At 42.5% G+C, this 22,437-nt stretch overlaps 1 protein-coding gene across 1 annotated transcript; it reads left to right on the top strand.

Annotated features, from left to right (window-relative positions):
• Window positions 1-1,044: 1,044 nt before the first annotated feature.
• Window positions 1,045-20,295, top strand: cfap44 (cilia and flagella associated protein 44; the record flags this gene model as incomplete). Its single annotated transcript, XM_079234916.1, has 33 exons — window positions 1,045-1,127; window positions 1,298-1,460; window positions 2,874-2,976; window positions 3,056-3,272; window positions 3,417-3,531; window positions 4,230-4,394; window positions 4,860-5,015; window positions 5,129-5,176; window positions 6,114-6,213; window positions 6,335-6,429; window positions 6,517-6,726; window positions 7,329-7,439; window positions 7,528-7,680; window positions 7,926-8,138; window positions 9,268-9,410; window positions 9,750-10,029; window positions 11,012-11,067; window positions 11,350-11,512; window positions 12,079-12,209; window positions 12,628-12,833; window positions 13,123-13,267; window positions 13,477-13,654; window positions 13,784-14,025; window positions 14,508-14,748; window positions 14,914-15,117; window positions 15,569-15,764; window positions 15,910-16,011; window positions 16,705-16,835; window positions 17,128-17,244; window positions 18,258-18,459; window positions 18,593-18,753; window positions 18,905-19,039; window positions 19,903-20,295. The coding sequence occupies 33 exons, from the start codon at window positions 1,045-1,047 to the stop codon at window positions 20,293-20,295; spliced, it is 5,358 nt and encodes a 1,785-aa protein (XP_079091042.1).
• Window positions 20,296-22,437: the final 2,142 nt, after the last annotated feature.

The following is a 22,437-nucleotide window of genomic DNA, read 5'->3' as shown; positions in this document are numbered from 1 at the left end:
AGCATGCTTTGCAGAGGTGTGACTTTCCTTGTTGCTTGGCAACGCCTCCAAACTAAAACGGACTAGCGGACGTTAATCAAGTCAAACTTCACGTAAAACGTTTTATTAATTAGTTAGTTCAACACAGAATAACTGAAAGGGCAATGCTAGCTAGTTGCTAACGCTGTATTGTGCTTTATTATCACGTTCAGTGCCTTTTGGTCAAATTGGAGAACAAGCAGTTGATTCAACATTACCAGCGGAAATGTTGGAAGAAAACACAACTTCTGTTGGTGAGCGGCCGGAGAGCTCACCTGCAGAGTCACAGGGAAACGTTGAAGGTAACGTTCAGGGACCGTCTCCATCACAGCGGTTGTTTTTCCCCCAATTATTATTTTCAATTAGAGCGCTTTACGTAATGCTACAAACGACAACAATTTGGGCTGAGTGTATATTCGGCATTCATTTTATATTTTTCTAATTGCCGAATAACTTTTGGTAAAATGCTCCGCTCGTTACTGTCACTTTTTACCTAGCCGTCCAATCACAGTTGAGGAGGGGCGGGACAAATAGCCGAAGTGATCAAATTGTGTTTTATTATGACTATGTTGTGGACTTATTGTGTGTGTATTTTGTATTGCCTTGGACTTTATAGAGTGTCTGGAATTAAATGATGGTAGCCAACTCGCCGAGATGGTTCCTCGCCCACACAATCTCATTAACCACGTCTTCTGCCCCTTCCTGCTTCGTTTAGAGCGAGGTCAAGAGGTTATCTTAGCAAGCAGACACAACCAAAGTCTATCAGCTAAAAGAAAACCCTGCTACATTCCGAAAGAGGAATAAACCCCAGTTAATGCATATACAAATACCTATTTTCAGTTCTAGAGGGAAAAATGAACATGATGGGGTCTGGAAGCTGCTGTCAAATGTTTCCTCCTGTCCAGGTCTAACAATAAAGTTGCTCTGCACACTACAAGTGTCAGAGGAGTTCTTCAAATGTTTCTTCTCTCAAAATGAACACAAGTGAAGCAGCAGAAGGGATCGAAGGAGCAGCGCTCTGCAGACATGTACTACAAGTATGAGGAACTTCACTCCAGACCGTCCATCACACCTGACTCTGAAATCCCGGAGAACCTCCTGCACCTCTCGTATCCTTCTTTGAAAATTAATTAAGTCTTGATAAAAACAATTGTATGCCACATCTCCTCTGACCTATCTCATCGTGCTTGGCAAATAATTTGTGAGAGAACATCTAAAGTAAATCTTGTGTGATGCTTTGGTGAATCTGATCTTGATCCTTAATCCGCCGTGCATTCAGTCACTCCTTCGGCTATGACAGTGGGCGCAGGGGTAACCTGCAGCTCCTGGATGACAGGACTCTGATCTTTATAGCAGGCAACCTGCTCGTCCTGCTGGACCTTTCCACCAAGGAGCAGAGATACCTCCGCTCCTGCAGCGGAGAAGGAATCGGCTCCATCACGGTAAGATGGCTGCCAAACTACACCTCGAGTGACAAGTGACCTCTGAGGTGACGCTCCAGTGAGTGAATACAGGAGGCGCTAATAAGATGGATAAACAGACAGGCCTACTCAAGAGCAACTTTTTCAATTGTGGGAGTAGCATTTCCACTCCGACTGCTGTATTTTAGAGGAAAATACATGCAGTATCAACCTGCATGTTTTATAGGCGTAATTGCAATACTATTATAAATCATAAGGCATTGCTAAAGTATCAACTAGGAGGATCACCTAATATGTACTTTCTTTTTGTATTTTATACATCAATAAATTGCCATGTAGGTCTATATACTGGTCCTCGCTATTCTAGGTAGATAGATAGCATGACTCAATATTTAAAGAGTGCACAAATTGATAATTATACCATCATGTAAAGCAATGGCTGTCTGGAAGTGTGGGTGCAAATAGAGTTGGCTGCTGGCATTTGAAAATAGTCAGCAGAATGTATAATGCTGTATGCATGATTTATGGTGCACACTGGTATGGCTCTTAAAGCAGAGACACTTCAGGTGAATAGGGGACATTGTAATGTACCACCATGAAACTTCCCTATGTTGATCAAATACATTCAGATGATTGTTTTACATTTGATCTGAAATGTTACATGTAAATTGGAAAACAAGGCATTATGTTATACATGTGCCAATTTTCATACATTTCCATACATTTCCGTAACAGAAATCTTAACATTGGATAAAGTCAGGTTCAAAATGCAAAATGTTTCATTTTGTTGTTATGCAAGAGTCAAAGGTTTTTATATCTATTTTTATCATTCCATAAATCAGAAAAAAAACTAGTAACAGCTATAAATGAATTAGCTTTGTAAATAAATGTTTTTTTTCTACCTTTAGAATATAGTTCGGAATAAAACAGGAAAGTTTGGTGTGTACAGCGGTGGCTCAAAGTGGGGAAAACTAAAGAGGGGAAAAATGCTAATTTTGAGAAAACAGCATTTAAAGATATATATTGTAAAATACCATACACAAGACACTAAAGAGGAAAACAACCAATAAATATCACCATGAAACTTCCCCAGTTGATGAAAATGTATTTTTATATTTGGAAATATGGCATTATATTGATTTGGTTTTACAGGTGCATGTATGACCATCCCAAAGAGTATGCTCAGTGATCCCGCCTACAATATATGATATGATGTGATGTACGATTTAAAATGATAGGTTAATCATTCAGTATCATACAATTTCACAGAAATGCCCATATACACAAATGTTCATCCCAATTTGGGATATGCTGCATTAACATGTATTTAAAGACAAAATGCATCACTGATTATTGCTTTAAAATATAAATAATGTGTGTGTGTGTGTGTGTGTGTGTGTGTGCGTGTGTGTGTGTGTGTGTGTGTGTGTCAAGGCACATCCTAGCAAGGAGTACTTTGTTGTCGCAGAGAAAGGAACGCAGCCCAACATCATAGTGTATGAATATCCCTCGCTACGACCGTTCTGCATCCTCAGAGGTAAATTGGACCAAGATCCTTTGAGATCTACTTTTTTTCAAATGTGATGTTTTGAATCGTTTAACCTTCCTGTGTGTAGGCGGTACGGAGCGGGCGTACAGCTTTGTGGATTTTAACCCTGACGGGAGCCTGCTGGCCAGTGTGGGGAGCGCACCCGACTACATGCTGACGCTGTGGGACTGGAGGAAGGAGGAGGTGATGCTGAGCTGCAAGGCCGTTTCTCAGGAGGTCTACCGGGTCAGCTTCTCCCCATACAACCCGAGGCTGCTCACATCGTCAGGATCTGGACACATCAAGTAAAGGGCATACTGAATCCTCCTGAAACCATGCAACTCTGTTAAAACACTGCTATAAAACATTACTTCAGACATCCGAAGAAAAAAGTTTGTTTATGTGTTTTCAAATAAGGTGAACATGTCTTCTGTCCTTCTCTCTGCCAGGTTCTGGCAAACGGCCAGCACATTCACAGGCCTCAAGTTGCAAGGACGTATGGGACATTTTGGGAAAACTGCAGGGACTGATATTGAGGGCTACGTGGAACTTCCTGATGGAAAGGTCTGTACCCTGCTGGTCTTTTTTGTGTGCAAAAGTTAGGAAGGCCCCGAAATGTATGGAAGACTCTCACAAAATCTGACACGTTGCAGTGAATAATGATTTCAAAGTCACACAATAACACAAGCAAACTAACCAATCGAGGCAACGGCAAACCAGCGACTCCCGTGTCCTGCAAGGTAAAATGACACTTTTTTTCATAGGAATCTGATCTTTTTGACGAGAGCATAAATGGATAAGAACGGGCTGTCTGAAGGCAAGGGGAAGCGCTAAAACATATTCTAAATATAACGCACACTTTACCTGATAAGGATGTCTTTCAGTGGACCTTTCATTCCGGTGGCTAAGATACGGTTTGCTGCTGCTCCTGTCCACAGACGTTTATTAATTCGTTTCCGTGCTGGTACTCCTGTCGGTTTCTCCAAACTGTAGATAATACACAGACTATGGATGAGTACCTCATACAAAAACCCAGTTACATTTTTTATTTGTTTATTTGTGTGTGACAAAAAAGATTTGCCGCAGCTTTTTTTAGTATTTATTGATACATAAATTGATCGAAAGCTCCTGAACAACAACTGGTTGGACTTTGTGGTGGGATTGTTCTCTCAAACATATTTTGGATAAAAAAATTCTCTGTAAGACTCAAGAGAACTAACAGTTACTTCTGACCCTCAATGCGCTTTGCCTCCTCCTGTCAGGTGGTGTCTGGCTCAGACTGGGGCAACCTGTTGCTGTGGGATGGGAATAGCATCAAGGTGGAGATTTGCCGCAAGGAGGGACTGAACTGCCACATTGGGACGGTTCAGCCATTCGCCCTGGAAGAAGGACAGCTGATGACGATTGGCTCTGATGGAGTGGTCCGGGTGAGATCCTTGCATCCTAAAACATGTCTGTCAAGTTTGTCGTTAGATGTTTTTCAAAATTGGTTGTTTGGTCATCATTTCTCCATTATTCGTTTTATTTGTATCCATTTGTATTATTTTTTTGTCCAAATATCTTCTGAAGGCGGTCACATTATATTGACATGTATTCTGTGGCCAGAAACATTGTGATATTGCACTTAGTCCGCTGCTCCTTTTCCTTTAGGGCTTGTCTTCTTTCTGTATTGTTAACAAATTCCACGAACACATCAATAGCAACAAAGGCCCTTCTTCCCTGTGCAACACAGTAATTTGGTTCCAATATGAAGAGGCTTTGTATTTAAATTAGATCATTTATTTGTATGCCTTGTTGGCATTCCGAATGAACCTAATTGAGCAAGGTGATCCAAAATGAACTTTTCTGTAACCGGCATGACTTTGTATCCCTCTCCCCTCGGCCCCATGCAGGGTTGGGACTTTGAGAGCATCGACACTGCCGACAGTACTGGCGACGGCAGCAGGTTTGAGCTCGAGCCCATGAATGAGATGGTGGTTGGACACAATGTCTGCCTCTCCTCTGTGGTGAGGAGCTCCCTGCCCGACTCCTTCATCTGTTTTGCTCAGGTCAGATGGCGAAAGGTCAAAGATCACTAATTAAACCCATTTGCAATACATGATCCGGCCGTAGTTTGATCAAAAAATTCCAAACCTAATCCCTCCACTGTGTGGTTTAATAGGATTCCAGCGGAGCCATCTGGAAACTGGATCTTTCATTCACCTACACAGTGAGTTTTGTTTGATAGAGTCGTTATGTTAGTTTATTTCATTTTCATTTTTGCTTTGTATGAAGCGAATTATTTCATTATTGGCCAGCTAAGGTGTCACTTCTAACATTTGTCCTTCTATGATTGATGATCTTTTCTTTTCTTTTTTTTAAATCTTCTCTGAGCTGTGCTGATTGTAAGAACAACTTTAGTATGTGAGGAGAGAAAATTGTTTATATTGATCTGCACCTTTATAAGAAATTAGTGTATTTATCGGTGAATAACGAAAACAGGGTATACCATGTATATACCTTTTCTTTGCATGACATTTTTCTGTTGGAGTGTCGCGTCACACAGAAATTCAGTCAGCAATTTGGGCCACCGTCCAGACAATCAGGATCTATAATTGGACCGATTGTAATGAATTATGTCACACAAATGGAGGTGAATCAACAGGAGAAAGGTAGTCATCATTGCATTTATTTTTACTGAGGCGAAGACAAGTTTTTGAGTTTTAACTCAAAATGTTCTCCGATACAATCAGTAATTCAAAATGTAGTCAGTAACATAATCCAAGTATCGTAATGTTAAAGTAACTGGACCAGAAATCCTGTGAGAAGCCATTGTGTGAGACTCGTGTTGAAATGTGCGTGCATGTGTATGTGCATGGTATTATATCCTTTATTTACTTTATTAGTTTATTTAAGTATACATTTTTAAAAGTATTTTTGAAATTGTAATGCTGCCAAGAATCTGCATATTTACTAAACATAATTTAATTCTGATTACTTCTTTCTTTTCTGTAACTGTAAAGGAATACAGTTTCCTTTTTTATTTTTTTTATCCTAATTTCGTACTGTAGCACCGTTCCATATATTCAGTTTCTCCCCAAGCCTGATAGCAGACCATAACGTATGTCATGATAAATGAGTACGATGAATACAATCTGTGTGTGCAGACTCCAGATCCAGAGTGCCTGTTTTCCTTCCACGGCGGGCCGATCCAGGGCCTGGACGCGTCGAGAAAATCTCACCTGATGGCCACGACCACGCTCGACTGTGCGAGCCACACGCTTCCACACCTGCGCACTACCGTACAAGTTTGCAAATACACAGACTCAAATACACACACACTGTATATATAAAAGCTACTCTGTCTGCCTCTGTCCCTGATCTCCAGGTTCAGTCAAAGTTTTTGACTTCCTGGCCAAAAAAGAGCTGACCAGCAGTCGCTTCAATCAGGGCGGAACTGCTCTCAGCTGGGCTCCACCTTTGGTGAGTGAGTCGATGTGAGAATGCCACTTATGATGAGTGAGTACGCACAGAAAACTGACCCGTGAGGCTCTGGCATTTTGTCTTTAGGTGAACCAGAGTGGAAGTTTACTGGTGACGGGCTTCGAGGATGGGGTGGTCCGGTTACTGGAGCTGTACGACCCTCAAATGCTGCACGTGGACACCGGGCGCGACCCCAAAGGAGATGCCAAGCTGCACCTCAAACAGGCCTTTAAACCCCATAATGCCCATGTAACTGCTGTTGCATATGAGCGAAATGGAGAGATTTTAGCCACGGGGGTAAGAGTTTTTCTGAGAAAAACACCTGGTTTTGGAAAATGTGTGTTTTGAAATAGATCTTTTGAGTGTTAACGCTCGCTGCCTGTGAGCTTGAAGGGCTTGTATTTTGCTCCTTCGTTAAGGACGACAGCTATGGTCAGCCTGGACTGATATTAAGCAATATGTATTGTTTTTCTTGTGTAAAAAGAAGATAATTAATCTGACAGTTTATGTTGATACAGGTGATCTCAGCCTGTGATAATGATGAATATGATTTATCTCGGTAGAGAAACAATGACAAGCTCTTGATATTGCCTCACCTTCATTCTCATAATGGCATTAAACACACACGGATGTCATTGGTCAAACGCTCATTTTGACGGAAATAACACAATTTCCGTCTTTATTTTGCAAGACGAAATAAAAACGCAAGGCTTAAACAACTTGCTTGGTTTTGTGTGAATATCTAAGTTCACATAAATTCATACTTAGGTTAAATGATCTCCATACTATCAGTAATCTGGTTGACATAACTGCTGGTGGAGTGGTTTGAGAAGTTTACATTTTTCTTTTTGTTATTCCTCTCACCTTTATGACCTCTGACCTCCCCCCTCCCCCCTCAGAGCGCAGACTGCACTGTGTTCTTCTTCACCGTCGGGGAAAAATACAACCCCATCGGCTTTGTCCAGGTTCCTGGGCCGGTGCAGGCGCTGGAGTGGTCCCCTCATTCCCATGTAAGTCGGGTCTCCCATCCTCGTGCACCCAAATGTCTCTGTGATGGAAATCATGTATTCAACCGATTTCTTTTCCCATTTCACCCAGACTGATAGCAGGCTGCTCATCCTGTGTCAGAGCGGTCACGTGGTCGAGATGCACAGTCCTGATCCGGAGGCCCAGAGGCCGACCGAAACCTTCCAGCTGCCTGAACTGCCCAGCAGATCCTTCAGGTTCAGGAGTATCAAATCTCGAATCAAGGTCTGGGCTTTGTCTGTCTTAGATTTCATTTGTAGGGTATTAATGGTTAATGATAATGTTATAGTGTATGTTTTGTTCATAATCAACACCATAATTACTCATTGTCTGTCATTCAAGTATTTTTATTTCGTTAATTTACTCTTAAATTTAAAAAAAGGATATCTGCATGATATTTTTGGGAAATAACCAACTCCATGTCAGGTTTAGATCACTCACATTTTAATTTGTGTGTTTATTTATTTCAGAGACAGGAGGAAATTGCAAGACGTCAAGTCGTAAAGGAGAAGAAGAAGAAAGAGAGAGAGGAGAGGTTGAAAGAATTAAAGCGGCTGAATGCAAAACCAGAGAAAGAAGAAGAAGAGGAGGAAGACGAGTTGCCCGCTATCTACATCCCCGACCCCCCAAGTCCTCTCTACTGTGGCTTCTACTCACAGCCTGGCCAGTTCTGGCTGTCCATGGTACACACACGCGCACACACATGCACACACGCGCGCACACACGTGCGCACACACACACACACACACACACACACACACACACACACACACACACACGATATCTCTCACCTAACCTTAACCACTGACCCAGAGATCTGCTTTTTCCCACAGCTTTTGTCTCTGAAATGTGTCCTCGAAGGACACAAACTATGTATTGCCTGTCAATGCGCAATTAATCTCAAAATGTATATAAATAAATATGAACTGTAATAACTAATAGTAAAATAATAACTAAGATGTTCAAAGTACTTACATATAAATGTTCTGTTATAAGTCACACCTCTTTTGCCTCCAGAATGCCGGCATGCTCATAACTCACAGTGGGGCAGCATTACTGTATACTGGCAGTATTTGGTCCAGTGTAATGAAGTAAAGTAAGCGTATTGGTGGATCTTCTTCTTGGCAGTATTGCGCAATCTCTTTGTGAAAGGGACTTCTGTGTCACTTACACATAAAACCCCACGGTTTAACACCATGGGCATCAAACCTCAATACCTTTCTTTCCAACCTGAAAATTGTCCAATTCCCAAAGTATTCAAATATTTGGTCAAATGTTCGGCAGTTGTAATCTTATCTTCACTTATCTTTGATCCGACATTTCCTGATTTTATTCAGAACCACACATGATGACTGTTTCCAACAGCTTGCATGAGAGATTTATTTTAAGTCTCAACAGTCATAAATATAAACATAATGAATGAGTACATAGAGTTCGTACATAAAGTTTGTATGTAGAGTTGGTCCTCATGGAAAATTGAAAGAAAAAAAATGAAGAAAAAAGTTACATTTGGATGAGATAGTGGGTGGAGAGTTGAGAGAAGCATGGCCTGCAATCTGTGCAAAGAGAGCCGGATGAGAGAAATAATCCTCACACTGCATCATTTTATCAGCTGATTGATTCAACACCTGTTTACCCAGACTCCAGCATTTAATCCTACTTGGAAAAAACTAATTATATATCAAATATACCGCCGATAAGATACCCAGGCCCACAGTTGAATTGAAACAAGATTAAATGATAATACTTTATCACAGAAGCAATCGCAGAGGACATTTGGTTTTCCCTTAAAGATGTAATCCATTTCTGCAGGGTGGCTTTGACTCAGGTTTCCTGTATCACTGTAAGTTCTCTGAGAAGCAGGACGGGGATCCGAACCAGCGGCAGGATGAGCCGTTTGACTTCGTGCCTGTCCACAGCAGAGATGACGACCCCATTCGCTCTGTCACCTTCAGGTAGCCAGAGGAAAACTAACAAATCCGTAATCTCTATCTCAACTATGATTCCAAGATCAAATTACATTTAATGTGAAAACAACATCAACTCTCAGCCACTGCCTGTTTTAGTCTCTTATCAACCTTGAATTCAGCATCAACGGGCAATAAACTAGCTCTGATAAACACACAGTTGCACAGACAGACACAGTTACTAAATAGCTGGTGAAGACAGCGTGAAACATGTTGCTGCTAAAGAGCCAGATATATTTTACAGGAGTTTGTTAAAACCAAAACGCACCAAAAAGGAGAGTATATATTGGACTTATTTCGTTTCCCTCCTGGTGTTTTGCTGTGTAGCTCCAACAGGCAGCTGCTGCTCTGCGGCATGCACTCAGGCTTCATCAGGGTTTACCCTCTGCAGCCTGGCGACAGCAGCCTCACCTCCATGCAGGCCTACTGGGCTCTCAGTGTCCACGACAACCAGTACGGACACCTGCGACACATCTGCTGTAGCCATGACGACAACTTTGTGCTGACCGCGGGAGATGACGGCAACATCTTCTCCTTCAGCCTGCTTCCTCCAGAGGAGCTACAGAAAGGCCTGCAGAAAAAGAGGGCCAAGGTTCCTTCACCCAGGGTCAGTCTACATTGTATTAACATGGTTTGCATTGTGGCTCTATGGATGAACAAAGTCAGTCTCTCAGTCAGTCGCTCCACCACTATTGGATGGACCGACGGACATAGCATGACATTTTGTAGACGATCATGTTCCCCAGGGGTTGAATCTTGGTGACTTTGATATTTATATATATATATATATATATATATATATATATATATATATATATATATATACATATATATATAGGTCAAAATGTTCCGTGGTGAAATATATCTACACATCCTGGATGAATTGGCACACAATTTGGTGCACACATTCATGGTTCCCAGAGGATGTATTTTAATAACGGCAATGCCATCGCAATGGGGACATTTGTGGTTTTGAGCTGCATAACTATGTGACAGATTTGCATTAACTTTTCATCTTGCGCTGTCGTCAGGTCAAGATTAATGAACAGCCTCAGCTTTTCTTTTTGTTTAATGCCAATCAGCCAATGTTAACATGCTGAGCCAAGATGGTGAGCAGGGAGGACATACCTGCTTAACATCAGGATGTTACCATTGGCATCGTGAACAGCATGGACTTTTTTGATTTATCTACACAGATGCTCTATGAACAGAGGGCGTCACATGTTGTACAGATTGATATATATAAATTAAATTGACAATGAGCTCCTTCTGCATGAGGCAGGTTACGATTATGTGAGCTTAAATATTAGTTTGTTCAATGTGAACTTCAGCAATGATATGTATTTCCTTTTGTAACAAACAGCCTATATACGATTAGTTTTCTGTGTCTGTGAAAATCAAGGACAGTGATGTATGTAGAAAAAGTGTTTTTAAACTGCATTAGTCTACCACAGAGTAGAAGATGTTGATTGCTGTTGGGGCCTAAAAAAGCTGTTTTGGACGGAGCGTTGTTGGTTGACCAAATGAATGTTTGTAAATAAATATCAATGAAAAAAAGTAGTCATCTTGTTTCCATAATATTCTAACAGGTGGGTCTTGAGAATGAGGCGTTAGCCCAGGACATTGAGGACCCAGCTGCCTACAGGTGAGCGTGAATGATCTGTTTAGGGATCATTTGGTCCTCCTCTTTTTCTTTTGTCACTTTATTCTTGTCTTCTATGTATCACTGTCACACTTTCTGTGTCTCTATTCATGGCAGTTATTTGTCTAGTCAAAAACTGTATTGTCTCTTTTCTTCATTTTTTATTATATACTACATAACAATGTAATGACATTGAGCTTCATCTATATTTAGATGACACTGTAACTCCAGATAAACACTAAAGTTCCATCTCATCTAACCCGACTCTCCCTTGACTCCCTCCAGCATAGAGACGGCCAAGCAGAAGCTGGAGAAGGACCGTCTGCATCGGGAGGCCGGGCTGAAGATTGCGGCGAAGCGCAAGAAGCTGGCCAAGCTGCAGAAGAAGTTTAAACAGCTGTTGAACGACAACCAGAGTCTGCCGGAGCACGTTCGCCTGAAACCTGCGGTACAGACGCACACGTCATGTGGTTTGCCGTTGCAGCTGCAGTTTAGTTTTAGTATAAAACTAAAAGATCTTATTCCCATCAGCCCTGACCTCCACGACCTCGCTGTACTCAATACCAGCTGTCCTCTCAGCAACTAACATCAGAAATGCCTCTCTTGATCTTTTCACTTGGTACAAATAGTGGAATTATTTTAAATACGCGAAAGCGTTCTTCCATCCATGTGGTTATCTTTACCTTGAGTAAGTCTAGCAGAGGGACTCTGGTTTCTCTATTCCCCTCTCCCATATGGACAACTTGTTTCCTGTTGACAGGAAAATGAAACAACTGCAACGCTGTTACTTAAGTGCACGCAAACACACTGATTGGGGTCACCTTTTAATGCGGGATAAAAAAAGCTGGCCCTCAAAAAACTAAACCATTACAGTTTTGGATTAAGACCTGGTTTGTGTGTGAGGTTAGGGTAGGCATTCTATCATTAAGGTTTGGATAAGTCTGCAGGGAATTAATTTATGTTAGGGCAAGGTGCTCAATTGTGTGTTTGGCATGTGTGTCTTTGTGTGTGTAGGAGCTTCAGCTAGACCGACGTTTCAGTGAGCAGGCAGAGAGGTCCAAGGCCCAGCGGGTGAGGGAGGTCAGAAAGCAAATGGACTGGGAGGAGGAGCGCTGCAACATAGCACTCAGCAAACTACAGGACTGGTACTGACGAAACACACACACACACGCACGCACACACACACACACACACACACACGCAAAAAGACATCTAATTAATCAGATAACTGCCGTATCATTAACCTAAATACAGTTAATATTAGTTTTATCATTGGTGGGGTTTCTTTTTTTTTGATGTTTGTATGTTATTTTGATCATTTGAAACCTTTCTATGTTAAGACTTTGGTAAATGTTTCAACTGAGTCAAGAATGGAAGAAATCCATGGAAGAATCCATTTCTTTGGATGGCATCATCCCTTCTTCAGAGTCAACAGAAACAGAGGAGATACAGACTAGCATCATAAGACGTTGGGATTTTATTTAGATTTTTAGGTAGAAAATTAGGAGGTGGATACAACCCGCCTCCAGCCTGAAACCCTTAGCTATTGTGTTTTTTTTCCAGGTTCAAGGACTCTCTGGAGGCCAACATGGTCACTGTGGTTGCCATCGGCACCGACCATAGAGTCTCCACTTACTGTCTGCCGGCACTCGCAGAGCCTTCCTCCCGACTCAGACATCAGAGGAGACCCAGCTGTCTCGACGGACACAAAGCTGGACAAGAACGCAGAAAATCCAGATTTGAGCCTACAAAAGACAGCGGCATAGAAAGTAGGAATATGTTTGTGTGTTTGTTTCATCTCTCAAAAACTTGCATTTAAAAACTTACAGGTACAAAATATGCAAGTGCACTAGAAGTATCAACAAATACATTTTTTAGCTGAAACAATTACAACGATATATGATGAACGAAAATAAAGTCCAGAAATAATCAATCAAAATGTTCTAACAGTGGTAGGATATAAATAAAAGAGTAAAAATGTCCCCTGGCAGAATGCAGTATATAAGGTTGAAGTATGTGGAAGACAAGCTTGATCCATCGCCTGTGTGTGCTCTCCAGAGGAGGACGTGCTGCGCTGCATGCAGGCTCGTCCATCAGGAATAACGCTGACAAATCGGCAGGTCGAGATGCTCCGAAAGGCTGCAGAGAAAGCTGAGCAAGCTCAAGCCAAGATCGAGAAGAGGAAGCAGGATTGGGCCCGACTGTGAGTGTCATGTCCAACAACACCGCCTCAGTCCTCTGGGATCAAATTCAATGTACATGGCATCCTTCATTTTTGTTTTTGGTCATGGTGCTTCCTGTCTTCTTAAAAATGTATTAAAAAACATTGTAGTGCCATATTAACTCGCTAGGGGGCGATGGGGTTATATACTGTAGCTCTTGCAAAGTTGTGATGGCTTGTTGGTGTCTCAGTTACGCAGAGAAGCCAAACAAGGACAGTGAGGATCCGCAGGATGTTCAGGCCATCCGCGAAGCCAAAGAGACCATAGGAGACTTAAAACTGAAGTCAGACAAAACCTTTACGGTGCCGGAACACCTGAGGATGAATGCTGAGAGGAAGATAGCACAGCTGATCGGCCTGGAGGAAAATGTACACACACACACACACACACACACACACACACACACACACACACACACACACACACACACACACAATTTAATGAATGATGGTTGAATGTACAACAGATACATTTACGGACTCCGTCCATCCCACTAGATCTGTGAGAAGCAGGTTGAGATGAATGGATGTATCCTGGCGTTGCGGGACTCCAAGGTTCGTCTCGTGTCTCAGTTGCACGCTCAGGCTCAGCAGGTCCAGAGGGTCCAGCAGCGTCTGGCGGCCCATCTCCACCGCCCTCCACCCGCCCTGCCCACTATACAACCAGAGGAAACCCCAGAGAAAAGGCTGCAGTACAGCCACGCCACCCTGAAGAGATACAGGGTTCTGAGGGAGCAGAGGTACAAGATCCAGGTTCACTTTATTTTCAACAAAAAACATATACATATAGTGAGTGTAGGAGGGGGTGACTACATAGAAAAAATATTTTTAAAAAATGGTAGGTATAACCTTAATGACCCTGGCCCGTTTTGGTGTCATGACAGGTGTGATCACAACTCAAGATGGCCTCTAGTTTATTTGAGAAATTCATTGAAATAATCTGAACTGTAGAAATCATCCCTGATACTGCACTTAACCCCCAGTTGAACCGGGTCTGCAGCAGGTTTTAGTTCAACCTCAGATACAGTGACCTCTACAAGAGTTTAGGCAACAGGCTCATACTAAACCTCAATCATCAGTGATCATGTGACTTTAAAACAGACTTTAAACCTGTCTTTAAACCAGAAACCACAGCTCAGCTAATGGCAGAGCAACAGCCCCAGGATGTTCTGATTAGCTGCTGATTGTGTAGTTTTAAAGGAACTTTTTTATTTTCAAACAGGTTACAGACCATTGAGCAGGAGGGAGTCACACATTTACTGGAGGAGCTGGAGAAAGAGATGGAAGAAGAGGAGGGGAAAGAGACAGAGGAAGAGACTCCAAGTCTGCCAGCTTCATCTGCAATCAGAGAAGACGAAGAGACGGCAGAGGAGGAAGGCACAGAGCTGAGCGAGCTGGAGGAGGAGCTCCGGATGGAGGAGGAGGTCAGACTGCTGCACGAGCAGGACTCTCTGCTGGAGCAGGTCTGGTTTCCTTAAATGAAGCCTCTTTGATCAAATATAAGCAATTAATGTGTCAATATATAATCAAGAGCAAAATATCTTTCTTGAACTTCCTGAACATCTCAGGCTGACAGTATATATAACATTGTGGTATAATCCGTGGATGTATGTTTTTCCCCTTATCAGATGGAGAGTTCGGTGTGTCGGTTTGACGCGGAGCTCATGCTGCTGCGTCACCAGAAGCTGTGCCTCGACTGGCAGCTGAAGATGGCCGACCTCCGTCAGCTGACGCTCTACCAGGAGCTGCTGATCCTCAAGGAGTTCGAGAGGAGGGAGGACAGCCTGCAGGAGAACCTCAACGGACGCATTCAGGAGGAGAGCAGCATCACGGTGGGAGAGGGTTTATGTACTACTGTACTTTTTTTCCACTACATATACACAATAAATGAGTATTTCAATTACTGAATTATATTGCAGCTGTGGAGTAATTAAGATTTTTTCTCTGTAAGTATATTTTAAAGAGAGTTTTAAAGTAACAAGCACTGTTTGATTTTGAACAGACCTGGGAAAAGGCGTATCAGGAGCATTTTTAAGTCGTCCGCCGTCTGTCTGACCAAAACAGATTTTCTTCTATTTGAATAAATCCAGCTGTCACAGATAGATGGGATTCAAAGCAGGTTTTCATGCTTCCTGGATATGTTTCCTCCGTTTTGTAACTACAGTGATTGTGCGTGAAGGGATCTGAGCGACTTGCACTAAATGTTGTGCGGGTCCAACACATCCTGTGCAAACAGATTCTCATGTACTTTTTCGTTCCATCCTCCCCTCTCTCTCCTGTCAGTCTGACCTAGAGGAGTTTAATGAAGAGCTGAACCGCAGGCATGAAGAAATAGCTCAGCTGCACGAGAGAGAGAAGGCCCTGACTGCTGCCTTCCAGACCTCACTGGGCAAAGAAAACAAGTTTGAAGAGTTTCTGACCAAAGTCTTCAAGAAGAAGATCAAACGCGTAAAGATTGAGGAGCAGACAGGAAATAAAGGTGAGCGGAAGTAACACAAGTGAGATTGTGTGACGCTGTGTGTGTGTGTGTGTGTGTGTGTGTGTGTGTGTGTGTGTGTGTGTGTGTGTGTGTGTGTGTGTGTGTGTGTAAATGTGTCCTTTATGATCCAATTGGGTGTTTGCAGAGGAAGACAAGGACAGTGATGAAGACGATGACTGGGATGATGATTATGACGACAGCACAGAGGACGGAGGAGCAGCTCTAGACGACAAGGATTGCCCACCAGGTCAGTACTGTGGTGGGGAAAAAAGTATTCAAACACACTATGTTCACAGTAATGTGTGAACCTTTAAATTCTTGAGTTAAAGAAAATGCCTTTCGAACTTGAAAAAAAGGATCAACATGGGTAGACTGGGCGGGGGGGGGGGGGGGGGGGCGGGTTAAAACACACCGGGTCGCGTCTCTCGTCATATGATTGGCTTTCCGTAATTAGTATCACTACAATCCCAACCCAGTACAAGCTTTTGCTCTCTTTTCTGTGAATCAGTGTTGGTCATGAGTGTTGTGTGACTGGCGACCAGAGTGCTCTCACGCTGTCACTAGAGTGTGCAGATGAAGCATCAAGTTGTTGAATTTGACTTAGTCCCGTGCAAAACTAAGAAGCTAAATTGATGAAGACCTTTGTGCTCAGACAAAACTGTGGATCACACACTGAGGACAGTCGCCCGGTACAAAAATGTATAGCTAGGTTTCAACCAAAGTTTCATCCAAAATGCGGTCAACCCAAACAGACCCAAATAACACAGTACATGTCATTGTTTGGCAGTACATCTGGACCCAACCTGAGCAGAATACACTGAATATTATTTTGGCCTGTCCACACTATACAAGGCATTTTACGGCGTGTGTTTCAATTTTATTCTTTAGTGTTTCAACTAAATGATATGTATGAATTTGTGTGTGTGTGTGTGTGTCTCAGGCTGCGATCCAGAGTTGTTTGAGAACACACTGCAGTTGCGTGAGCGTCGGCTGGACCTGGAGGAACTGCTGGTGGAGGAGAAGAAGAGTACTGAAGCTCTGAAGAAGGAGTGCGACACCCTCATCAAAAAGGTCATACTCTGCTTTTCATCTTCCTGTCTCCTATATATACTCCTATATGTGTGTGTGTGTGTGTGTGTGTGTGTGTGTGTGTGTGTGTGTGTGTGTGTGTGTGTGTGTGTGTGTGTGTGTGTGTGAGTGAGATTTTTCCTTGACATATAAGTCGCACAAAAATCAATGCTCAAAACCCAACTTAAAGATTCAAAATGGGGGATGTCTTTCCCTCACTAAATTTCTAGATTGTACTTTCAGTTTAATTGACCAAGAGTTGTTGTGTGTTTGTTGTTTCTGCTCGGCTCTGCAGGAGAAATCGGTGAAGACTAGCCGGAAGGCAGCAGAGGACGACTTGGAGTTGATCAACAGGGAGAAGCAGCAAAAGATGAACGAGCTGGATGTGGTTGTCCCTCTCAGACTGCACCAGGTACACAGCCCAAACCTGTGGAGGCTCCCTGGTGACAAAACCAAAAGTTCTACTCAATATATTTGTAATCGCATTTTATGGTAACCTCGGTGAGCAGTGCAGCGCGACGGAGTAAAACCTCAACGTGAAACAAAGCAGCATTTATTTTGATGATATTATGTCACCGGGAATGTTTAGAAGCTCTCGCACAGCGCTGTTCATCTTGTTTTACCAGCTGCCTTTCAGCCGTTATATTCCGTTGGAGGTGTTCCTGTGACTTGGCAATTTTTTTTAACAAGCTTGTAACAAGTATGAACAGGAAAAAAAAAAAAAAAAAAAAGAAAAAAAGCCTGTCTTGTAACTCCACCACAATATCGTTATTTTCAAGCATTGTAAAAAAAATAATCATTACAGATAAATTTGTTGATACTTTTTGGCCAAGAATGTCAGAAAATGTAAAAAAATCATCCCATCACAATTTCTAAATGGACAGTTTGACATAGTAAAATAGCTACAGTCAATAAATAGTTTAATAGTTCAAGTAATAATATATATCAACATGTACTAACATTGAGATCAGTCATTTTTTGTATTAAACGTTTACTGAAAATGTATGTTTAAGTATGTAAATGAGGCATTCTCTTATTACATTATGTAACATTTCCAGAACAGTAATCTAAACATTGGATGAAATCAGGTTCGAAATTCTTCTTTCATTTTGTTGACATATTAGAGAATTTTGGATTATCACTCCATAAATCAAGAAATATTGTCAAAAAACAGCCTATAAGAGAACCCCTTTTCACCATGTTTTTAGGAATAAAATTCCTAAATCTCTCAAACCTTTAGAATATTGATAGGAATGGAGCCAGAAATGTCCACTTCTGTAGCACTGACATGGTTTTCATGGCAGCCTTATATCCTTATGTGTTAGTGGCTTTAACTTTATTAGGCACAATAGAATTTTAACTTAACTTGTCACACTTTGTTGTTTTCACCTTTATCATCAATTTCTCCGTCCATCTACCTACCAGATCAGGTTTTTTCTAAATGGATCGGTGCCGTCAGACCTGAGCCCGGCGTTGGTGCTGGACATGACGGAGCTCAACAGGCTGCAGGAGCGCATCAAGCAGTTGCAGGCTGAGAAGAGTCAGCAGAAAGATCTGTACTGTGAGGCACGCAAGCATCACGTCAGGCTCATCCATGACCGCACGATGATGGACGCCAACATCCAGGGTGAGGTCCCCGCAGGCCGACACATCTAGTTTTACCTGAAACCTCTGGTTATGCGTTACAAGAATGATTATTGCCAGCGTCAGTAAATGACATTGTTGCACGCTGATCTCTGTATTGTTGTGTGTCGGCACAGTGCTGGAGAAGCAGTGCAAGCAGCTGATGATGTTGAAATTTGGGAGGCTGGTGAATCTGGAGTCTCTCCAGACGCTGTCAGGGAACAGGACGCTGGAGGAGCTTAAGCAGCAGAAATTCTTCCGAGAAGTGGCATACGACAAGGAAATCAAACAGTGGGATGTACGCTGACCTGTGTGTGTGTGGAGAGGATATATCTGTTTTGTTCTGATCCTAGACCTAAAGTTAAACTTTAAGCTTTTCATTTTCATATAGTTGTAAAAAACAACTTAAATTGGAGTAATTGTATTGATCCTTTGTGTGTGATATTCAGATGAAGGTAGAGGAGGCACATCAGGCTCTGATGGAGGTAACCAGGTGTAACACGCAGCTTCTCCTCTCCATGACCAACCTCTTGGACCAGAAAAGGGAACTGGAGAATAAACTCAACGCCAGGCAGAAGAAAATGGTGATTTCTGTGTATTGAAGTTATTTCACATGTAATATTGATCAAAGCTGGGAACCACAATGCCAATACGGTAGATTTATACTTCCCTTTCACTGACCTTGCTTGTGCTTCCGCGTCTGGACAGCAAAAACACGTTTTTGGCCATTACTCAATAATTCGTATGCTAAGGTGTTAAGTCTGGTTTCTAGTTGATTTAGCAGGCCACAACCTTTGTTCAAACTGAATTTTAGTTACATCATGAATCCACAAAGTCATGTGATCTATTACATAACATTAAACATGTAAAAATACATGAAATTGGTAGTTTGTCAACAAGCGATCAACATGTTTAACAGGACACATGTTCTGGCAGTTATCACATCCACTCTGATTTCTGTTTATAACATATAAGCCATATTTTATTCCCTACATTTTAAAAAGTGAATCAGTGTTTTTTCTATTAACAATGTGAAATAACTGCATGTTATGTGATGTGGTTGTTCCAGGTGATGAACCAGCTGTGAAGCTCTACGGAGCATTTTAGTGTCTTTTTGCTTACACAGCACATTTCTAGCTGATGAACGTAGCTTGTTCTGCAGCCGCCAAGTGCCCAAACAATCAATATGTTTTGGCCACTTTTACCATTGTCCGTCAGATCCGATGACTATTGGACAAAAGTTCTGGGTCACATTTAAACCCAAGACGTCCTGACAGCCCTTTAGCCTCGCTGCTTCCTTCTATTTCTGTGTGCACAACGTGAGTGAAGGTGGATTGGTGACTATGCAGCTTACTTATTCACATGCACTGTATATATGCACCTTTGTTTGTGTCTGTCCATCTCTATACTGCATGTTTATTATAACTATCTGTTTGTGTGTATCCAGAGCAGACAGTTCCAGGATGACAGGAGACGTGTGGATCAGGAGGAGATTCTGAGACTCAAGGGGGTGGTGAAAACCCAATCGCAGAAGGCCGAGGCCCTCAGGAGAGAGATTGGCCTCTTGTCTCGTCAAGGAGGCCACGTCCTGCCCCCAGGCCGGGCCCCGTTGCCCCCGCTCGCCCCCTTGCCCACCCTCAGAGTCCGCACCCACACTCGCCTCTTGTCCCGTCAAGGAGGCCTCGTCCTCCCGCCCGGCCCGCGTCCGCTGCCCCCGCTGCCCCCGCTGCCCCCGCTGCCCCCGCTTACCCCCTTGTCCGCCATACCCACACCAGCAAACAAGGATCATACTGTCTGTCCAAACAGCTCGAAGTCGTCCAGCAGACAAGAAGCTACTTAGCTGAGGACAGAAAATAATGGCACTTTCTTAAGAATTATCGCTGGTTTTAGGATTAAAAAATACTTCAGTTGTTCGACTGCTGTGTTTGTTCATAATTCAAAGCTTTAAACAGTGAGAGTGTTTGATTTTGTCTTTACTGCAAGCTAACCATTGGAGTTTTAAACCTTTTTATACTGTTGAACCCCATGACTTTTTCTCTCATTTTCCTCAGCTAAAAAATACAGTTTTACATTCTATCTTGAAAATAGATATTAGTCATGTCAGAAAATGCAGGGATGCTAAAAGTAGTTAGTTAAATGTCTAGCGGCCTCAAGAAAGCAAACTCTAGACGTAGGATCACTTTAAGTGATCCACCATCTTCACTACGTTTCCACTCAACAGCTCTGAATTCTTAGTTGTAGATCAACTCTCATTTACCCTGCTTCTTTCATCCCTTTGAGCATTTTCAGTCTGTGTTTAGTGTGCTTAGCTGCACCCTAACCAAATGGTTAATGATCTACTTCTCTCAGCTGACTCCGGTGAAGGCTCCAATCTTAAATGTTCCATTTCACACACACACACACACACACACACACACACACACACACACACACACACACACACACACACTCACACACACACACTTGACACAATCATAGCTATTCGTAATCATTCATCATGCCTATATGATCCCTCTTTGGGGCCTAAGTGGCGGTTAATTCATAAATCCCTCTCCTGTGTGGGTGGCGTTCAGCTCTATGTTGCTATAAATCTTAATGATCATTCAGAGCTCTGCATTGACTGTGTACTGCTACATTTTGTGTTCCGAGCCGCATTCACTGTGTAGTGTTTTGTGTTCGTTCACTACAGCCAGTCCCATGATCAAATATTTATTTGTGTTTGTTGGTTGATTGGCACAGCCCACTGTACAACAGTGTTCATGTACCGTGTTTAAATTAAATCGACAGATACGGGCTACCTATCCTCCAAATTGGCCGACTTGCTGTTGAGGATTACATTTTTTTCTGTTGCCCGGTTCAAGTTTTACAGGCACCTTCAACCGAGTCTTCGTACAATCAGAATTTGATCCATCTGGTCACAGAGAGCAGGAGGTCCGGCCGCTCAACCAGAGGAAATACACACATGCTGCTCTCCACCCGCTCGGTCAGACAAGGTTGTGTTTGAAATCGTATACTAACCCACAACATTTTTAGGATTGCCCCCAGAGGCTTATCATCGTCAGACCCGTAGCCAAGAGTTCAGAGTCTGCACTGAAGTAAACTCAAGCAATATGTCTTCTCTGCATCACGTGACTGTATCTACGGCGACGTTACTGGTCCGAACTCCTGTTGAATTAGAATGATCCCAAATGTAAATCAACATTACCTCTTCTTCCGTACACAAAATCCAGTTAGAACGCACAACTGTACGTACTCAATGGTATGTCATGATTAGTTAAATAGTATGCTAGTATCTTTCACATCCATGTTTGGGACACTGCTTGAGCCGGGACTTTTGATATTTCACAAGCGCACAAGAACACACACAAACACAGACTGAGAAAGGCCATTCCATTCCATCCACTCCTTCGATTGTTCTCGCTAATCAGGGCAACAACCCTGAGGCAAAGTGTTGTGAAGTATGTGAAGAGAACCGTGTCAAGAAGTGCCACGTCCCGCCCAACATTTTATGCAATGTTTATGACAGCTGCTATACGGACAACATGATAACATATAAACCTTGGGCGAGAAGCACTTCATAGAGATATCGCTTTCTTTAAGGCAGCTGTATAGAGCTGAGAAAACACCAATAGAAAAATCAATATGAATGATAAAAAAGTTGTAAAAACTGATATTTTAAGTGCAGCAAAAATACCATTATCCACTATCATCAGAGAAGAGAACTGTTGGTAGGATGATCAGTTAAAGAAGACCCAGCTGGTTGGATCAGCAGGACGCAGCAGGCAAGTTCTAACTTGGTAATGATTTTCAGAATGAGGATAGATAGGCATGAAGTGCAAGAACACCCACCAGTTGTTCCTAACCCATCCTCTTTCTGGAATGAAGCAAAACTTGAAACCACTCCCTCTTCCTTCTTGGCATATTGATATTCACAAACGCACTATCACTGAGAGGGGAAATGGCACAGCGAGGAGATCAGCTT

This window comes from Taurulus bubalis, assembly GCF_910589615.1.
Source record: "Taurulus bubalis genome assembly, chromosome: 19".
Classification (NCBI taxonomy): Eukaryota; Metazoa; Chordata; class Actinopteri; order Perciformes; family Cottidae; genus Taurulus; species Taurulus bubalis.
Note: the sequence above shows the minus strand (reverse complement) of the source record. Positions and strands in the feature narration are given on the sequence as shown.